Here is a 20,383-nt window from a genome sequence, read left to right as displayed (position 1 = left end):
AGTCCAGGACCTGAGGGAAGAGGGTCACTTCACCTCAGTTCTCCCTGGCCCCCCTATAGCTGGATTCCCACAAAGCTGGAGAATGAGTTTTCCATTCCCATGCACACCCCTTGCCGCCTTTGAAGTTCACAGCCATCTATCTAGAGACCCGCATTTCTTAGTTAGGGGCCAACAACTTAAAGATGAGAATTCTCCATCTGGTCTCTGTACCCCTAGGCACAGCCTTCCTCAGAAAAGGGGGAAGGGGGAAACAAGAGGCATTTCTGTGAAGGAATTCGGATTCAATAATTTATTTTCTATATAGTGACAGTAATGGGAGTACTTACACAAGATCTTTTCTATTAATTAATAAAACAAAAAAAGATGGAAAACAGAAACAACAAATGAAGGAGACCATACTGCTCATGATACATTAGCCACATGGTCAGAAAACCCATTTCTAAAGAACAGTTGCTGGTGTCATGGAGTTTTATTGCATTCAACAGGGGAAAGGTAGACTGGGAAAGAAAAAGACCCATTAGGCTCCTGACAGGAAGGTATGATAGGGGCTCCAATCCTTAACTGGAGACGCCTCTTGTTACTTCCTTTGGAGAAGATGGAAGGGAGAGAGGAATTCTTCATGACCTCATGACTTCCTGTGAGACAGATCAGTCCAGCCAGATACAGAGCGAAGAATCTTTGCATCCCCACAGGCCAGTTGCTGGTATACCCATCTTTATGTTTAAAAAAAATGTAGGAGCCTCAAGGGAGATGGAGGATAGCAGGAAGAATGGCTGCCTTAGCCCCTAAAGCATTGGGGGGAGGGGAGGACACTATCTCAGCTCATCAGGGTCCTCTACATTCTAAGACTATCACACATCAACTCAACTCTCTTTGGAGAGGGCTGGGTGATTGAGTTATGGCTCTGACTCCTCTCTGGGGATTAAGAGTGAAGATGACAAAGAAAGCCATCTGTCCCCTGGGAGGCACAGTAGCAGTATAAGCCTGGACAGAAGAGACAAGAACAACAAAACCAACTGGAAAAAGGGTTTGAGAAGAGGTGGGGGAAGGGAGTATGCTAGGCGCATATCTCCAGGGAGCAGAGGAGGTTCTCACACTTGAGACTTCCATCCTTTGAAATGACCAGGGTTGACCCAGGTAGAGATATTCCCTCCTGCTAGGACTAAAACCTCAGGGATGGGGAGACATGAAGAAAGGAAATTTAACATGGAGAATGAACCTTACACCCCTGGCCCATCATCCCAGCCTCCAGAACTGGCCCATATCCCCACTGAAGGGTTCCAGCCCCAGGAAGGGTGTGAGGTCCTGGGGAAAAAGCAGCAACAGAGAATCAAACACCTTCCCCAGGATGGAACACTCTGGCAATCTCTGGGCTCCTGCGCCCAGAAGTATAGGGGTGGGAGTGGAAGTGGGGTGAGGGAAGAGATTGGAGAGTAGTCAATCCCTGACAGAGACCTTCTCCAATTCCCCGCATAATCAAGAGTCCTCGTAGGTCCCACCTCCATGAAGTGCCAGCCTGCTGACCACTCTCCACCCCAACGGTGGGTAAGATTGGCCATGTCCCATCATATGTGTGTATGCCTGCACCCACATCTGTAGTATCTTGAAAATCTTCTATCCCAGGGCCCACTGGGAAGGAAGCGTGCCACACTGAGTTCTATAAAGTTATCAGCAAAATTCAAACACTCTTAGTTCATCCCACACAGCAAAGTGCGTCCAGAGTAGCTGCTTGAGTCAGGTCCATCTGTCCAGTCAGGTCCTGAAGACGGCAAACCACCCCCTTCCCCAGCTCCTCCTATGTTACAGAAACAACAGGACATTTGACAAAGATCAAGGCACTTGGGAGAGTCAACAGTAATGCCCTCATGAAACAAGCAGACTCATTGGAGGGGAGGGAGGAAGAGGAAAACTGGACAAAGGGGAAAAGGGATGACGTATTTCCAAGGGCCAGGAAGAGCCCACTCAATAAGACGGAGTTATTTCGATGGAAGGAGCCATAGCCTGAATTTAGCAAAGGAGGAAGAGAAGAAGTAGTGGCCAGAATATCCACAATCCCCCCAAACCTCTCAGAACCCGACCACCTTGAACAGAAAGCAGCAGTCACCATGGAGTCAGGCAGTCTCTTAGGCAAAGATGTTGGTAATAAAATCCAGGAATCGCTTAGCATACTGCTCAGGATGGACAGTAGAGATCTCTGCCCCAGCCTGTGAGAGGAGGTATGGAACATTGTGTCAGGCCACCCGCCCACCTTCCCCACTGCCCACCCCCTGTTCCACTCCAGACTCAACCCTTTATCCTTTTGCCACCCCACTGCTCTGGCACGAGACGCTCTCTCTTCCCAAAGAACAGTCAAGATAGGAAAGGAATGGCTTTGGGGAACCCTCACCCCATGCTTGACAGTTTTGGCTGCATGAGCTGCTTTCTTCTTGGCATCATACTGTGTCAGGATGTCAATGAGGCCCATGAAATACACCTCCTTGTGGGGGGCCCCTGGGGAGAGGGACCAGCAATGAAGAGCAAGTATAGCCCCAATTCCCTCTTCCCAGGAACCGGTCAGATCTCTTCTGAAAAGCTAACCAGCCTCTCCATCCACCACCCTGGTCTCTGTCCCCCAAGGACAACCCTCCCCACCCTTAAAATTTCCAGGATCTCTCTCACCCTCAGCACTCCGGATGGCGTAGACATCAATGAAGGATTCAAACTCTCCAGGGCCCAAGGGCCGATGGGAATGGATGTAGCCGCCGATTCCCTCAGGGGAGGTGCCATAGGAACCCACCAGAGCAGGTTGTCCTGTCGGGCCACAGTCCCCATCCCCCTCGGACTCCTCCTCCCGCACAGGTCCCTCCTCCTCTGGTTCAGAGCCCCGAATGATGTCGTGGATGCCCAGCAGAAGGCTGTAGTCCATGATCTTCAGCTGCACTAGGAACTGAGACCCCACTGACAAATCAGACACCCCAGCTCTCCCTCCCCATTCCCAGGTACCACCCTTATACCTCCACCCCTGAATTTCTGGGGCCCTCCTGGGGAAAGGAAGTGTGAAACTGGCGAGTTGGGAGTATACCATTGCCCTTTAGTACCTAAATGTCCTGGTATCTAAGATTATCCTTTTAGCTCAGGCTAGCTCCCTGCTCCATGGGTCCCCTCTAGGGGGTTTTCACATCTCATATCCAACTCCCCTACATGCAGAGAGCCCAAAGAACAAAGGGAAGGGGAGGAGTTCCCTCATATTGTGAATGGGAGAGAGAGCTAACCTCTGGGGAGCAAAAAAGGAAACAAAGCCATTCCCAGAACACCTCAGTCATTACCTCCACATCTCTCTTTAGTTTCTCTAAAAAGACTTTCTTTTCCTCTTCACCAATGTAAACTTTCTGGTTCTTGTTAAGAAAGTCCATATCCTTAAGTGTGGGCAATTCTTTAACCTGAGAATAGGTAAAGGGACATCTTGGCACCTTCCCCCAAGGTCCCAGAGGACTCTGCTCTATCTAGGGCTCTATTTAACTCAGAGCCTCTAGGGGAAAGAGCTCTCATAGTCCCTCTCGCACCCGATCCACACTGGAGTGCTGCCCCAGAGTCTGTTCTCACCTCCAGTGGCTTCCCCAAACACTCACTGCAGCTGTGCTCCAAGTCACAGCCCACTACTTTCTGCTTACGGTTTTCAATCAAGACCCTCTATGCTGACTTTTCTTTCTTCTTCATAAGCAAAAATAGCTCCTTGAATAGGAGAGCCCAGAGTGGGAGGTGGAGGGTAAGCATTTTGCTCTTAAAGGCTGGCATCCTCACCCATCCCAAACCTTCCACATGGAATAACCCATGCCAGTGACAAAGCAGCTGTTCCTCCTGCCCCGTCCAAACAATCCCTGGATCGGTACAACTGTACGTCTTTTTCCCAGTGCTTTAAGACAAGAAGAAATAGCTGGTGACCCCTACCTCTTCATCCTAAGAAGATCCCTTTCACCTGCCCTTCCCCATCCCTCACCCTATCACCTAAAATCAGTATCACCTTTTCCTTATCGCTGGCTTCCCGGGACACTAGGGAGCCCTGTGGAGAGACCCAAAGACAAGTCAGCAGATGTGGCTAAAAGAATAGTCAGGATCCAGCTCCTAAGATAAGTGCTCGAGCCCAATCTTCTTTCCTTCCAAATGAATCGGCCAGTGCCGTCCCAGGCCCTTCTCCACCCTCAGACATCAGGAGCCTCCCCCTCGGGCCTGGCTCTCCTTTCCTTACCTTGAGGTCATACTTCCTGTGCACAGGAAGACGGTGGCTAAACATGTTGCGCATCACCAGCATGTAGCTGTCTTCGTTGTCCACACTGACTCGGTACATGCCCAGGAACTGGGGCAGCAGTGTGTTGCCATGGCATTTCACAATGTACTGGGTAGAAGGGAGGAAGGAACGCGGAGAGGCTGAGCAGCAGATACACGAAGCCCAGGGATGGGAATTCAAACACTACCATTCCAGAGGGGGCCAGAAAACGTCAAGTAGAGAGGTTACAAGAAGGTCAAAAGTTGAGGGGGGAGGTGTGCTTTCTAAAGATGCCCTGGTTATTCTCATGGCTTCTGAATCCGCCTCTCCTCTGATTTATTCCATTTGTATAAAGTCTCTAAATTTTAAAGCGCCTTCTCTCAATTCATCTTTATCATTCTTCGAGATGGGCAAGGGAGGTGTTATCATCCTTCTTTTAGACGCTTTTTCTATGCAAGTGGTCACAGAACCAGGATTAGAAATTACATCTGCTTTTCAATGAAATGATTTTATCTAGACCAATTTTTCTGAGTGGGCTAGATTCCCGTAGTAAAAATGTTTGCATGATGGCCTATAATTTGGATTCTAAAAAAAACTTCCTCTTTCAATGCTACCATCTCTCTCCCTCTCAGTATTGCTGCCTACTTCTCTTCATAGCCAACCTCTCAGAAAATTAGTCAGCAATCAATCCACTTCCTTTCTCTTATTCACACCTCGGATCACTGAAATCAGATTTATATTCTCCTTTCCCCTCTGAAATCTCTCTGCCCCTCCCTCCACCAAATCCCTCGGTTCCCAAATCCAATGGGTATCTATTGCAACTGGGCGACACTTGATACTACTGCTAGTCTCTCCTTAAACCTCTTTTCACCCTTGCTCCCATCATACCACCCTTCTGATCCTCCTCCGTCCTCAAATCCTGTGTGGAATGGAGTAGAGCATAAATCATTAGGAGCGTCCATCTACTCTGAGTCTCCTTCATGGGCTCTTTTTTCTACTTGTTCCTTAAAGTTCTGTCCTCAACTTTCTTTTCATTTCACTCCACATTTCTCTTCAATAATTATCTAATTCATGGCTTTAATTACTATCTATTTACTTATAACTCTCCAATTTAGACTCCTAGTCTAATCCTCTTTCCTGAACTCCATACCCCAACCACTTACTGGGCAGCTATACCTGGATGGACTGCAGAAACCCCAAACTCAACATGTCTAAATCAAAACCGTCTTCCTCCAAAAACCTGTTTCTTCTTCTGCTTCCCAACTGTTGGTGAATGGGCACCCAGTTACCCCAACCAGGAACTTAGAGGCACCTCTGCCTAATTCCCACAGTTCTCACATAGCTCTTGCTCACCATCTCCACTGCCGTCACTCCACCAGGCCCCTGTCATTGCTCACCTAGACTATTACAATTACCTCCCAACTGCTACCTCCACTTCCAGTTCCCTCCCTGCCCTCATTCCATTCCCTAAAATGCTGTCACTTTCTCTACAATGCCTGGTGTTATTTCTAAGTAACATATATACCACTCCCCTACAAACCACCTTCAGGATAAAACCCAAACTCTCTGCGTGGCTTAGAAAAGCCTTCACAGCCTGACTCCTGCCTAACTGTTTTTCGACAACATCATATCTTAGCCACACTGACTTTCTTGCAGTTCCCCAACACCAAGCTCTCTCATGGTTCTGTGCCTTTACAATTGCTGTTTTCCTTTGCCTAGAGTGCTCTCTTCCACTTCATCCAATGGTTAGTCCCTACTAGTCTTTCAAGAATCAGCTTCTATGATACTCTCTCTAAAACTCTCTTTGAGCCTCCCAATGCACCTCTTCCCCGAGACGAGTTGAGATGCTCTTCCTCTGCAGCCCCAGAGCATTCTGTACATACATCTACTATTGCACACATCTTGTTGTGTGCTAATGCTAGCTTACTGCTCTCTGCCATTAGACCAAGAGATGTGCAAAGGCCCCAACCATTTCACTCACCTCTTTCTCCACTGCCTAACGTAGGGCCTAGTAATAAGACATTCAATATTTGTTCAATAAACCAAAGACTCCTTTTAGAGCCTTTCATTTATTCATTGCTCATTGATTTTGGTGAGATTTTTCTTCAGTTGAAAGATATTCAGGCAGTGTCCTTATCACCAAAATATTCCAGAAATTCCATATTCCACATTAATCTGATCAGACAGAATAGCTTCTCTAATCCCACTTAGGACTGGACATAATCATGGCTTTTCCCCTCCAATTTATCCCAGTTGTGCATTTATTCTGGTTTTCTCCCCACACTGCATTTATTCCTGATAGTAGCTTTGGTGTTAACACTTCACCTAAATCTGACTTAGTCTATAGTCAAATTTTGCTACGTGTGCGCGTTTTATGCGTCAATCCACAGCGTTTTAGACTGTAGGTACCAAATGATAAGGAACATTTCTAAATTATTCTATTTAATCAAACACAAATAGGTATGTGGAGGCTCTCTTTTTTAATTCCTAGTTTTCAAAAACATGGTGTCAAATGCTTCTTAGGGGAGGCAAAATGGGCTGTAGGGAGGAAAACGGATAGGAAGTCTCCCCATGTGCTCTGACAGCTGAGCTACGAGTCGGGGGGAGTGGAGGGAAAGAATGAGGCTGGGGAGAGGCCTGACCTGGTGGTAGTTGGAGAGGTTGCTATGCATGTCAGCAATGTCCTCGCTGGATACTTCTTTGATGACCAGAGTTCGATCATAGGAGATGAGGAAGCGACCATCACTGCCTTCAGTTTCACTCGGGGGACTTCGGGTGAGGGATACCTGGGGACACAGCAGAGGCCAGGGATCTTTTCCTGCCCCTCTATATGGAGATGCAAGTCATAGGATAATGGTCAACTGAATGCATCAGAAAATGGATAAAACCCCTGTGTAATAGGCTGAGCAGGGGTTCTTAATCTGGTGTCCATATATGGACTGAATGAAACTGAAAACAAGATTTTTAATATATCTACGTTTTTCCCCCAAGGACAAGGTTTATAGCTTTCATCAGATTTTTGAAGATGCCTAGGACCACAAAAAGGTAAAGAATAATACTTTCCAAGGCTCTCATTTCTCCAAACATGACTGTCCCAAGGATTCGTCAGTTGTTAGGGAGAAAGGACCACCCTCACCCCATAATGGACTCTCACCAAGTAATCCTGGTCATCAATGCCAAATCGATCACGGAGGTTCCTGAAGACCTGGGGACAATACTCCTTGAACTTGAAATGACTAGGCAGATTTTCCCTGAAATGGGAGTTTTCAAGGTTAAGAAAACAAAGTAACAATATTACCTTACATTTATATAGAGCTTTATAGTTTATAAAGCACCTTCACACATATTACCTTATTTCATTCTCATAAAACTCTTGTGAGGTCCTTTAAAGGTATATTATTCCCATTTTATAGAAGGAAAGACTGTGACTCAAGGTGATTGAGTGACCTGTTTAAGTCATATGGCTGGTAAGTGGCTTAAGTAGAACCAGGATCTACTGCCCATCCAAACAGCAGCATTTCCCAAATCTCAAGCAAGTTAGAGACATCCTAAAACCAGCAAGAGGTACCACTGTTTTGAATGGCATCTTCTGATACTGAGAGCTTAGAGGATTCAGGTATTTCTTTCAGGGAGTCCCTATCAGGAGCTAACAGGAATGGCATCTAAATGTATTTACTCTGTGGAATAACCAGGCTGGAGGAAAGAGAAACTAGTATGTACATAAAAGAGTGCAGGAAACACTGGAGATTATTTTAATGGTTTCTTTGCACAATACCGAATTTCTGAATAGGGAAGGAGGTTAGACAATACAACTTGTCAGTTGCCTTCTAAATGGAAAACATTCAACTCACTGAATCTTAACTCCTAAAATTACTTATTACTCTTTTCTAGGAAGGTTGACATGAGAAGGGCGGGGATCCCCACATACCTGTGGAAAAGGTGATTGTTGACCTTGATCTTGGAGCTGGCCTTAAAGTCGTCCGGCAGCAGCATCACCGGGGGAGGCACCTGGCTGAGCTCATTGATCTGATAAACCAAAACAAGAACAAGGAGGCAGTGAGCAGGGGTGTGGAGAGGTCCTTATACACTGTGTCTGGGAAAGAGTCAGAAAAGGGCAACTCAAACCGCATTCCTTTAAAAACACTGGTTATGCCTACGCCTGACAGAGGTGAGAGAATGTGTCCAACCTCTTCTGCCCAACAAAGACTGCAGTAGGCAGCTCTCACACACAGCCTCTCACACTTCCACCCCCGTGGAACTTCATGCTCACAACAGTCACTTTATATTAGGCAAACCCTGTGAGCAACTCAAGACTATTTTTAAAGCTGTGAGAAATTCTAGAGAAAAAAACACCCTCAGCAGACTCAAGACACTCAAGACAAACAGTTCCATGCTCCACTAAAAACAAAACAAAAGGCATCTTTAAAGTACACGCGAAAGTTAATGGCTGCTGAGGGGTCAAGGGCAACAAGAATGACATGGCCGTATCCTGCAGGAGGCATCTCCTTACAAACAGGACCAGTCCTTCTAGACGGCTCTGACCCAGTTCTCTGCAGTAGCTCCCCACCTGCCTAGATGTAAAGGAAAAGAAGAGCAGCTAATTTTTTTTTTCCTGAGGAAGATTCGCCCTGAACTAACATCTGTGCCAATCTTCCTCTATTTTGTATGTGGGTCATGCCACATTATGGCTGTCAAAGAGTGGTCGAGGTCCACACCCCGGAACCGAACCAGGGCCCCCAAAGTGGAGCACACCGAACTTAACCATTAGGTCACAGGGCCGGCCCCCAAGAGCAGCTGATTTCAGAGGGAATGTAGGCAGGTGGAGCATATGAGCTCATTAGGAGTCTGTTCACTAAAGTCAACCCACAGCTCAAAGGATGCAAGCATCATCACACACTCTCCTCAGGCCCCAGAATCACAGTCGGCTAACTCATAGTGGAAAGGGAGATCCTGTACTAAGAAATCCCAAGGAGATGTGCTTTCTCCCCAGTGTTGCCACAGTATCTTGCACCCACCTTTAATAGTGCACTGATCATACGACTAGTTTATGTAAGTCCCATCCAAATTGTGAGCTCTTCCAGAGCAAGGGCCAGTTCTAGTCATCTGCATCTCTCAGGAGCCTAGCTAGCACAGTGTTGGGCACACGGTGGTCCAGAGTGTTTATCAACTGAATGCACGGATGCTTTCCTATCCTTACTTGATTGTTCACAGAGGTTTTGAAGTACAGTCTAACCTAAATCCCACACACTGCAGTGAAACCCAGCGCCTCTCATTCTCAGCAGAAAAGGAGGACAGAACATATTCCTCCAGGGAAAAAAAAAGCCACTTGAGATTCCCAGCCTAAAAATCAGCTATGGTTCTTCATGCCCCCTCCTCGCCACCTGCTGTTAAGCAGGCTGAATCATCACAAAGACATATGTTCACGGAATTTCTCCATTACAGACACTTGAAGTAAATGTGTGTTGGCTGGAGGGTGGGGTATTGGGACTGAAGTACATATACCTAGGGAAGCAGAGGCAGGTCTTCAGTGTGACTCCCCCAATCCTTCCCAAAGGGATGGATAAGTCACCTGGAAGGTACATAGGAGGCAGGCCTACCTCCATCAGACCTGCCCATACCAAGTGCCTTAGACTGGATACTGGCTAGTAAGATTTTACCACCCAGGGAGCTGGGAACACTCCACAGAGCCATAAGTGCAAAAGGGAGCTGACGGGCCCCAAATGACATTCTCAGGCACAAATTAAGAATGTCACAAAAACTGTGTTCTTCCTCACCCCCTTCCACCTCCACAACCCTGCCATGACTATAACCATCCAAGGAAGCTGGTTTATAAAACACTGCCTGCCACATACCTTCTCCTGAGGTATCCTCAGGAAAGGAGATGCACAGCCCTCTTTGGCCTCCTCCTTATTCTCAGGCCGTACCCCCTCCAGCAGTTCCCTGCTTCTGAAGTTCACCACCATAGTGTCCCCAGGACCAGAGCTCCTCAGCCCTCTCTTTGGTCCAAGATGACCCCCACTTACACCAAACACCATCACTGCAGCCAGCAGTGGGGAGGCAGTTAAAACCAAAGGCATATATACATAGGTCCTGAGTGAGTGCGGCCACTAGGCTCAGGGTGGGGTAGCTTCTCTGAAATGCTGTACCTCTGGAAGGGAAAGGAAGGGACAAGCAGGATTAGAAGGTCCGGGAAGCCTGGCGCTTCCCCCAAAGCCAAGGTTCCAAAGTCAAGGACGGCGGCTGGAAAGCAAGGCGGAAAGGAAAGTGAACGATCCCCCGCACCCAGCCACCCTCCCTGCTCCCCTTCCACACACACACACGCTCACCCGAGACCTCACCGCCGCCAACCCTGAAGAGCCACTCCCCCTAACGTCCTTCCAGCCGGGGCCGGGTCCTGGGGCTGAGGCCGGATCTGGCCGGAAGGAGGCAGGGAGCTGGGCTGCAGGTGGGGAAGGCGGCCCTAGAGCTGAGGAGTAAAGGGCGGAGGGGCAGACAAAAGTCTGCGTTCGGGAAAGGTCCAGAGCAAGAAGATACGCCGGGGGGTGGCGTGGGCGGCGACCGGGACGGCCGCGGGGAGAGTGGCCGCGCGAGGGGCTCGGGAGGCGGGAGCCTGGAAGCTGGGACGCCGGGGCGCAGGAGCTGAGGGGCTCGGCAGGGCCGCCGGGGCGAGGGCCGGGTCTCACCGAGTGGGCTACGCCCCACAGGAACACGCCCACCAGCGGGTCGGCCGCCCGGAACACCTTCACCTTCTGCTGCACGAAATGCTTCTTCTTGGTTTTGGAGGCGAAGCCGAAACCCGGCCCGGGGGCCGCTGTCGCCGCCGGTGCGGCGGCCGGCGGGATTGAGGAGGACGCCATCGTCTCCCGCGCACCCGACCGAGCAGAAGCCGGAGCGGCCGCGCGGCGGGCTCCCGACCCCGGAAGCGGTGCTCACCTGCGCCGCCATCACGTGACCGGAGGCCGGCCCGCAGGCGCGGGGGGCGGGGCGGCAATGGCTCCGCCCCCGGCGGCCGGAGCCCAACGCCGGCCGGGGGTGGGCGCACCTGGCGCAGAGGCGGCGCGCGGAATCGCGTCCCCTGAGGGCTGGGAGCCGTCCCGAGGCCGTGAGCTGTCACCGGGGCGATGGGGCTGCGGCCTAGGCTGGCCTAATCCCCGCCTAGGTCTGGGGCTTCTTTGCTGCGAGGTCGCCGCAGCGAGTTTTGCTCAGTTTCTGGGAGTGACCTCCAGCCTGAGGCTAACCCGAAAGCCGTTCTTTCCGAAGTTGGAGATCCCTTAAGTGGTTTTGATGTATTAAGCGTGCTTTTAGGAGGACCACTCAGGCATCATTCTGGAGGGTGACTGGAGTGTTGCAAAAGTCTAGGCACGAGAGGATGAACTAAAACAGTGGCTGTTGGGATGGAAAGAAGGGGATGGCATCGAAAGGTATAGTTTGATGTCAGTCTGGAAAATTCTTAGTGGATGTGGGGCTTGAGGGAAAGGAAATTGAAATGAATCCCAGGCTTCTGGCTAAGGTGAAGAGAGATGGTGGTGACATGAAAAGCGCAGTTTTGGCGAAAAGATGAGTTCAGTTTAACTCATCTTGAAGATGGAAGGCGTTTGAGGCACCTGAGGGCAATTGGACATACGGCCCAGAGCGCAGCAGAATGGTTTCAGCTGGGGATACAGATATAATTATTGTTGTGGAATCTGTGGGTGTGGATGACACCTGCCAGAGAGAGCAAGGAAAAGACCAAGGGCTGACCCTAGGTATAGAGCAGCATTTAAGAGGTTGGAGGAGAAGACTGAGAAGGAGTGGCCAGAGAAGTGAAAGGAGCCAGGAGAACAGGGTAACAGAAGCCAAAAGAGTCAAGTTTCAAGGAGTGGAGAGCAGTGTCAAATGTCATGGAGAGGTGAAGCCAGACAAGGACGGAGAAGTGCCCCATCGTATTTGGCAACTAGGTACCTTTGGAAAGCAGTTTCAACAGAACAAGAGCCAGAGCAGGGTGCGCTGAGGAATGAATGGGAGGTGAGGAAGCGAGGAGGGAAAGCCTCAGACCTTTTCAGGAAATTTGGTTGTAAGAAAACAAGATGGGGACTTGCTTATAGAGGAACATCCAGGAAAATACACTTTTAAGGGAGACTTTACAAGGAGAAGGAAGTCATTGAGACTTAAGTTAACAAAGAAGATGCAAACTGCCCAAATCTGCATCACGTTAGTTATTTTACATATTGGGTGTATGTAAGTATCTCAGGAATGAAGAATCTAGCAGGGACTTGCTTTAGTCCAGCGAAGGGAGATTTATCACTTGTCAGAAGGGCGAGAGGAAAGGATCTGTGCAGATATAGGTAAGCATGTAGGTGTGGGAGGAGATGAAGAATTTCATGCTCAATCGCCTTCACTTTCCCTTTAAAGCAAAGTTGTTGCCCAAGAGGAGGTGAGAAGGGATCTTGAGGAGTGAGGGTTTAGAGCAGCTGCTCTGGGGGTGGGAGAGGAAACTGAGCAGGGATACACAGAAGGAACGGGAAGCAGCCCGAAGGCCCAGTTAGCTCCAGGCGTCATGTTTGGTTGCCCCAGTGATTTTGTTGTGCGACGTTCTCCATTCATCTCAGAAGCTCTGAGGTGTGAGCAGAGAAGACAGGTATGCTCTAAAAGGGGGCGAGAAGCGTGATCGTGGTAGATGATCCTGGGACAAGAGAATTAAGCTGTTGGCAAAGGAGTGACAGAGACACACTGGAGAGGGATGGAATTGATGCTGGGTCTGAGGTGATGGTCTGGGGAAAAGTGAAGAAAACAGGATACCATTTTTTGTTAAAAATTACAAACAACCTAGATAGATGTCCACCAATAGTGGAATGGTTGAATGAATTATAGGATAAGTTTGGGGGTCCAGCCTGGTGGCGCAGCAGTTAAGTTTGTAAGTTCCACTCCTCAGCGGCCCGGGGTTCACCGGTTCGGATCCCAGATGTGGACATGGCACCACTTGGTACACCATTCTGTGGTAGGCGTCCCACATATAAAGTAGAGGAAGATGGGCACAGATGTTAGCTCAGGGCCAGGCTTCCTCAGCAAAAAAGAGGAGGACTGGCAGTAGTTAGCTCAGGGCTAATCTTCCCCCCAAATAAATAAATAAATAAATAATAGGATAAGTTTACAGAAAATTATATATATTTTTTAATGAGGTAAATCTATGTCTATTGACATGAAAAGATCTCCAGGATATATTATTAAGTGGGAAAGAAAACCTATGTGTAAATATATAGAAAAACACCTGGAAAGATATATACTACACTGTCAAACGCCATTACATGCAAAGAAGGGAGTGGGACTGGGGAGGAATAAAGATTTACAACGCCAAAGAGTCATCATTGAGTTTATTTTATTTTAAACATATCTATGTACATCAAATAAATACACACTGGGGGTTGTGCGGTTTGGTCTGTCTTCCACGCTGGCATGCAACATTTTGGCAGATGTGAGTGGGCAGGCCAGGTGCCCCTGGTGGTGACCCTGGCTCTCTGAAAGGGATGTGGTGAGGGGTGGGGGGAGGAGGACGAGGAGGAGGAGGCTGTAGAGTGAAGCTTCTGGTGAAGGCTTTGTGTGTATCGTGTTGTTTCTTATTTATGTAAGTGAATTCTATTTCCCTTACATTTTGCTCAAGGGAAGGCCGCTCCCTCTGTCACCTCTCTCCTCATTTGCCCTGCACCTTCACATTCTTATGTGTTTTAAAAGAATCACTTGGTGGCAAGATTGCATAAAGCCCGCTGGATTTGTAGGTGCCCTGCTGGCAAATATTAGCCCAAGTCTACAGGTGCACAGGTGTCTTCCTTCTTCTCCGACTGGGTCTGGAGACAGCGTGGCTCATCGTCCCCGCCCTGTCCCTCTTTGCTGTGAGTTGTGGGCTTGGGGCAGGGGAGCAAGGTTGAACCCCTTTCCTCAGAACACTGGTTTCCAAACTCTTCTACAGAACCCTCAGGGTCTCTTAGAGTGTTCAAGGGCTCCTCAATGAATGAAGCATTTTCTGCCAAATAAAGAAAGTGCAAACTGCCCAGGTCTGCATCACGTTTAGGTACTTTTTATATCAGGGTTCTATATAAGATTTCTTTTGAAAAATGTTTGACTGTCACCACCTTGGATTTATTCCACACCCCTCTGGTATTTTTTTCCCTGCATTTCTCCTTAATTGGTAAAAGGGGCCCAACAGGTAAAGGGAGAAGGGACTTCTTCTCTTGAAGAAGTCATGGGCCAACACCAGCTGGCACTCACACTGAGCTTTCTGTCCCGACTGAGAAGCTAGGTGATGGGCTGCCCTGCTGCCCTGTTCTTTCATCCTGGATAAGATTGGGTATCTGGACACCAGACTTACTTTCTTGGTTTGGACCAACTTGTGACCTCCACTCTCCACCCCTGCAGTTACCTGGAAAGCCACCTTAGCACCATGTGGAAGGAAAGGATGTCGGAAACCCAAACAATATTCCTCCCAATTACATGGGGCTGGAGAGGGCAGGAAGAGCCCCAGGTCAAGCCCTTGGGCTCCTCCACTTCTGGAAAATCTGCCCTGCCCCTTTCTTTAAAGTGCACTTAATACCAGAAGGGGACATTGTAGAAGGAAATCTTTGTGAAAAAAAATTTTTTAATGTATATTGGAGAAAAGTCAGGCTCCATCTTGAAAGGAAGAACTGGAAGCCCCCAAACCAAAAAATTCAGATGGGGGAAACATGCAGCCCAATATGGGACAGAGAAAGGAATTCAGCTCATCAATGTGGCAAAAAATCCTTAGGAACTTCTCAGCCTGTTCACTCCCCAAAGCCTAAGACGCAATCACGTCAACTACACTCGCCTATAACTAACCCCATGGACGGATGAGTAACCATTTGACAGCCTGTCGGGAAGAATCTGCCTCCTCAACTTTGCAAAATATTTTTAAGCAACTCTGGATTCTGGTCATGAGCTTTGGGGTGGAGAATATCACAAGTAATTTTGAGGAGAAATCCCATTGAGCAATCCACGTTCTTGGTTGTCCAGGGGAACGGGAAGAGGGAGGCAAAAGGCAGACGTCAGAGGGCAGAGGTGCACACCCAGAATCCCTTGGTTCAAGTGAGGGGTGTATGAAGAAAATTCTACGTCTGATTGAGCAGTCCTTCCATCTTACCTTGCCCTGTGCTATATGTGCAAGAGGAGGAGGAGTCTATCTCTGTATCTTATGATGCTACGACATTCTTCGGCTTAAGGCTTGGTGTGTGTGCGTGCGTGTGCGTGCGTGTGAGTGTGTGAAGGATCACAGCCCTCTAGCTCCTGTTTTTCCTTTTATCATCTCCGTGACTGACACCACTCAGTGTGAGAGACGCATGTATGAAAGAAAGAAGAAACATTCACCCTCCTCCTATTGCCCCAAATAAGGAGGGTGTACTATGCTTAGAATCGCTAAATACATCCTTAGATACTAGAGATAAGACAGAGAGGACAGACAGACATAGCAGCAGCTTTTGATATATCGATACAGAGTACAAAGAGGTACAGAGGAAGAGAAGACGTCAAACGCGGTACAGTCGAACAACAGGGCAGGGAGGGAGTTAGTATCAGAGACCACAGGTTTGCAGCATGCTGAGAGAAGAGGCCTCAGTCCCTCTTAGAAACTGGGAAAGAAAGAGAAAGAGGTAGTGAGGAACTGCCTTGCAGCCCAGCCACCAAACAGGAAAAGGGTGGCATTTGTACAAACTTTGGTTTACAGTCCTGTTCCTTTAATACCAGCAACCAGACACCAGACCCCCAGGCCCTGCTCCTCTCTCCAGACCTGCCCTAACCCTTCCTTCCCCATTCCGACTTCTTCGCCTCTCACACTCTGCCTGTGTGCGCCCGGCCTACTATTCTGGAAAACCCCTGGAGAGGGCTCTGCTTGGATGCCGCCCAGTAAGAGACTGGCCATGTTCTCTTGTTTCTAGTTCTCCAGGGACCCAAAGTGGACAATAAAACAGGATCCCAGTGCCCAGTTCTGGGCCCTAAAGGAAGCATGGTGCGAAGCCTGGTGACACACGAGAACCAAGAAGCTGCCTGTGCTGCTGGAGGAGAGGACCTGGGGACAGAGGTGGAGAAGGGGGGCTTGGAGTGGGGAAGCAGCTGTTCCCACCTCCGCTGAGCAAGATGGGAGGGGAGTGCTGACACTACAGCTAGACAAACAAAAAGTTAGACTTCCCGGGGTATTTCCTAAAGCTTATTGGTGACACATACAAACAAGAGGAGTACAGGACACAGGCGCGGGAGTAAATCAAACATCTTGACTGGAGATGTCCTAGTTCAGAAGATACCTTTCCATCCAAAAGTATTTTAGGGTGGAGTCAGGGGGAGGGTTGAGATGATTTCCCAAGCTCTCCTAACATCTATGGGGTCCTATGACCTGTGTGTGGCTCTGGACGGACACCGCCCTGGCTGGCTTCTTTTGACATGTGGCAGTGACCCCTAGTGGCAGAAAGGCAGTACTGTGGTTACTACTATGGCCAAAGGGAAAGCATCAGTGGGGAGGGGAGGTCAATGTCCAGAGCACAAGGGGCAGCACAGATGTCCCCCTAGGACAGGGAAGCAGGAGTTGAGGGACAGCTATATAGTAAAAGTTTTGAGATGATTTTAAAAAGCGGGAGAAACAAAGAGGCTGAGGGCAAGAAAGGAGGCCACCTGAGGCTGGTCAGAGCAAGCAGCCGAAGCTACCTGAAAGTGCAGGTACGCGGCAGTCCACAGGGGAGATTAGCTGGCTGCCGTCTCTTGGTGGAGAGGGAAAACCTTGGCCTGGTCCTCAGCCTCATAGCCGCACGGCAGGTCACTCCTAGAAGAAGAGGCCCAGCACAATCATAAATGAAAGCATTCTGGTCACTTCACTCTCATTGCCTCCCTGGGAGATGACAAGGGGCAGGGACTATTCGGGTTCTCTAGGAATGCATGGAAAATCAAGGCCAGAGAGATGGAACTGACTTGCCCAAGGTCACAAAGTTCCCAAAGATAGGAGAGAAACCCGGGTCACCAGATGTCCAGTCCCCATAACTGGAATGGGAGAAGCCGTGGATGGGATGGGAGGAGGGGATGGTGTTCTGCACGAGGCAGGGGAGCGAGTGCATCTTGGGACAACACAGTGCTGGCAAGAATGGTTCTCCTTCCCCAAAGGTACCGAGAACCTCTAAGTAGAGCATGGGGCACATTTAATCATTTCTGCTGGTCCCTCCTAGAGAACCCAAGGGCAGTGGGGATTGGTGTACCTATTGTCGTTGATATCTGTGGCATTTCCTGAAGAGATCACGGTGGAGAACACAGGATTAGAAGAGAAAAAAGGAGATTAGGTATTAGCAACAGTCTCCCAAACCCTCTCTCATCCTAATCCCTGAGAGAAAAAGGGGAGATTCTTTGGAGTATCGCTGCCATCTGGGTCTGTGGCACTTTATCATCAACTACCCCAAGCTGCATTGTTATTTTGTTTGAGAAAAAGCCCCTCTGAGCCTTCAGGAAGGAGAGGAGGAAGGGAAAGGAAGGGAGGGAGAGGACAGGACTGGTAATAGGAGGAATCCACTCCTCAGAGCCCAAGACCCTGAAGGGATGGGCAGTGTTCAAGCTGCAGGTACCGGGTCACTTACTTTTCTTATACTTTTCAGCTTGCCATGGGGATCCCAAAAGCTGGTTACCCATCTTTTTCACTCACCATTGTCCATGTTGGCCTTCTGGTAGGATGCCAAGGGGCCACCAGAAGATGTGGCCCCACTGCTGGTACAGGAGTTTGCAAAGCTGAATGAAGCAGAGGAGAGAGACTCAGCCTCTGGCACCCATCCTCCACCATTCTGAGGACCACGAATCCACACCCCGGCTCAGGGATGGAGCCATACACCCCTCCCATCCCCAGAAGACAACAAACATGGCCGCAGGCCAGGAGGGCAGAAGCCCACCTTCTAATCATAGGTGTGAAGTTGAGAAAGGTTAGAAATAAGCCATTTAGGAAAATTCACCCAATAACTGACCCAACTTTATGCCTTATAGGGTGCAGAGAGCCTTGGGCTGGGACTCCAGACCAGGCCCGTGGTCACTCACTACATATCTGAGGTGGAGCTAGGTGCGGCCTGCAGGTACAAATTCTGGTAATTCTGGAAGAGGCTGTTGGTGTAACTGATGCACTCAGGGCTCCGGGTGCCATAGGGGTTGGTGGGTGAAGACGCCGGGTAGTGGCCAGGCCGGACAGGTTTGGCTGTGGTAAAGCATGGGAAATGACCATGAGGAGGCTATTCATCACCCTGCAGCGCCCTGGTCCCTGGGGTCTTTCAGTTGGAATTGAACTGAGTTGCTTATAAGATAATTCTGTTTTGGGGCAATGAGGGGGTGAGGCTGGGGGGGAGGGGTAGAGTAAGAAGCAATAATCTAGTTGCTTGACTCTTAGGAATTTGTTGAATGTCCCCAGGTGGTAATCCCACTGGCCTGCTGCCACCCCCTCCCCACTCACCAATCTGGGCGGAATGGCCGCGCTTGCCGGAGCTCTTGTACCGAACGGCCTCCTTGATGCGGTCCACCTCCTGCTGGTACCGGCGCTTGTCCTTCATGGCGCCCTCCTTGGCCTCCTTCAGTGCACCCTCCAGGGCCTTAACTCTCTCAGCCGTAGCCCTAAGTCGTTTTTCCAATTTAGGAAGCTCACAACGCAGATCTGCATTGTCACGTACCAGCTATGGGGTGAGCCGGAGGGAAGAGGTGGGAAGAAAGGCAGTGACCAAAGAGAGAGGTAGCAGTGGAGTGCGGAGGCACGGTGGGAAGAGAGAATAAAGAGAAACCAAGTCAGAGAAGATGGAGACCACACTGTTCCTCCAAAGACCTCATTCTCTTTACGTCATGTGCTGTGTTAGCCAGTTCTTTCCTTCTCCCTGAGCAAACAGTGGCCAAGCAGTAAAAGTTACATCATTTTCTGGGCAGCAAAATGTACCATCTCCACCATAGCCCAGAACTCTTGTGACAGCGCCCTGTGCCAGTCACCTCCTGTCCTAGACTGCCCCCACCGCAATATCTCACAGCTTATGCCAGACCAACAGCCCCACAGCAACCAGCAGGATGAGGCACCCCTCACCCAGAGATGGCTCTGTGGGCATGTGCAGGGTGGGCAGCAGGAGCACAGTAGCAGTGGGGGGTGGATATGGCACTGAGTGCAGGTTGGGTGCAGCGTGGAGCAGGAGCAGAAGCGGGAATACAGGAGCACCCGTGCCCCCCACCCACACACATACACACAGCACCCCATAGGAAGGAAAGAAAATGTTTCAAGTCTCACAAACCTTTATGCTCATTACCTCACACTCAAGGATTTCTTGGGCTGCCCAACCCCTTTAAATTAAGCTACGGTGGCCAGAAAACACTTTCTAATCTTATTACAGGGTTCCACCGTGGCTGGGCAACACAGATTGCAAAGGAGCAGCCTTGGAAGCTGTCAGCTAAACTGGCGTCACGGGGAACACTGGGAGGAAGGGGCAGAACCAGAAACATTTCTGTGCCCCTTTAACTTTGGACAATTTACAGATTATAGACAATGTTTCACTGTGCCAACAGCTTAGCTTAATTTGTAGCAGGGCTGTAGCCCTGGCTATTTAAGATTCTGGTAACTGAGAAGTTTCTACATCTCTCTGGTTTTCCTTTGTAGTCTTGTGTCTGCTGAGGTAGGTGATTACGAGGAGTCCTCTCTCCTATAGGTGAGTAGTTTTGGTCTCTGAGACTTAGAGCAGAGGCAGGGGCTTCAGTGAGGGACAAGGAAACAGCCGGAGGTTTCCTGCCACGTGCCACAATGTGGATGAACCTGGAGGACACTGTGCTAAGTGAAATAAGCCAGTTATGTGTGGACAATTCCTGTACGAGTCCACTCATATGACGTCCTTCGAGGACTTAAAATCACAGAGACAGAGAGTAGAATGGTGGCTGCCAGGGGCTGGGGGGAGGGGGGACGAGGAGTTATTGATTAATGGGGACAGAGTTTCAGTTTTACAAGATGAAGAGAGTTATGGGGATGGATGGCAGTGATGGTTGTACACCATTATGAATGTATTTAATACCACTGAACTGCACACTTAAAAATCATTACGGTGGTAAACTTTATGTTATGTGCATTTTACCACAATAAAAAAAATGGGGGGGGGGCTGCCCCCATGGCCGAGTGGTTAAGTT

The 20,383-nt window shown here is 49.3% G+C and overlaps 2 protein-coding genes across 14 annotated transcripts in view; both read right to left on the bottom strand.

Moving 5' to 3' along the window:
- Window positions 1-274: 274 nt before the first annotated feature.
- On the bottom strand, window positions 275-11,505 carry PIP4K2C (phosphatidylinositol-5-phosphate 4-kinase type 2 gamma). Of its 11 annotated transcripts, none has more exons than XM_070621879.1 (12): window positions 10,927-11,235; window positions 10,390-10,483; window positions 8,172-8,269; window positions 7,398-7,494; window positions 6,886-7,029; window positions 4,226-4,372; window positions 4,001-4,039; window positions 3,306-3,419; window positions 2,659-2,926; window positions 2,387-2,490; window positions 2,105-2,204; window positions 275-1,795 (listed from the first exon to the last, which is right to left on the bottom strand). In XM_070621879.1, exons 3-11 carry the CDS (start codon window positions 8,234-8,236, stop codon window positions 2,124-2,126), a joined length of 1,059 nt encoding a protein of 352 aa, XP_070477980.1. In that variant the 5' UTR covers window positions 8,237-8,269; window positions 10,390-10,483; window positions 10,927-11,235; the 3' UTR covers window positions 275-1,795; window positions 2,105-2,123. The 11 variants fall into 11 exon arrangements, with proteins under 11 accessions (XP_070477980.1, XP_070477981.1, XP_070477974.1 ...); XM_070621880.1 differs by lacking the exon at window positions 10,927-11,235 and adding an exon at window positions 10,570-10,831; XM_070621873.1 differs by lacking the exon at window positions 10,390-10,483 and having other exon boundaries at window positions 10,927-11,229.
- A 2,071-nt stretch (window positions 11,506-13,576) lies between these two features.
- Window positions 13,577-20,383, bottom strand: part of KIF5A (kinesin family member 5A) — a 28,765-nt gene continuing 21,958 nt past the window's right edge. For all 3 annotated transcript variants that reach the window (XM_008533531.2, XM_008533533.2, XM_008533532.2), the window contains exons 24-29: window positions 18,690-18,906; window positions 18,284-18,437; window positions 17,901-17,983; window positions 17,464-17,491; window positions 16,922-17,036; window positions 13,577-15,855 (exon numbers count right to left, since the gene is read on the bottom strand). In XM_008533531.2, the coding sequence (XP_008531753.1) occupies window positions 16,958-17,036; window positions 17,464-17,491; window positions 17,901-17,983; window positions 18,284-18,437; window positions 18,690-18,906 (561 nt within the window). In that variant the 3' untranslated portion in view covers window positions 13,577-15,855; window positions 16,922-16,957. The remainder of the gene's footprint in view (window positions 15,856-16,921; window positions 17,037-17,463; window positions 17,492-17,900; window positions 17,984-18,283; window positions 18,438-18,689; window positions 18,907-20,383) is intronic.

The sequence above is a fragment of the Equus przewalskii genome, chromosome 5, assembly GCF_037783145.1.
Source record: "Equus przewalskii isolate Varuska chromosome 5, EquPr2, whole genome shotgun sequence".
NCBI classification, from domain to species: Eukaryota; Metazoa; Chordata; class Mammalia; order Perissodactyla; family Equidae; genus Equus; species Equus przewalskii.
This window is presented reverse-complemented; position numbering and strand designations above follow the sequence as displayed.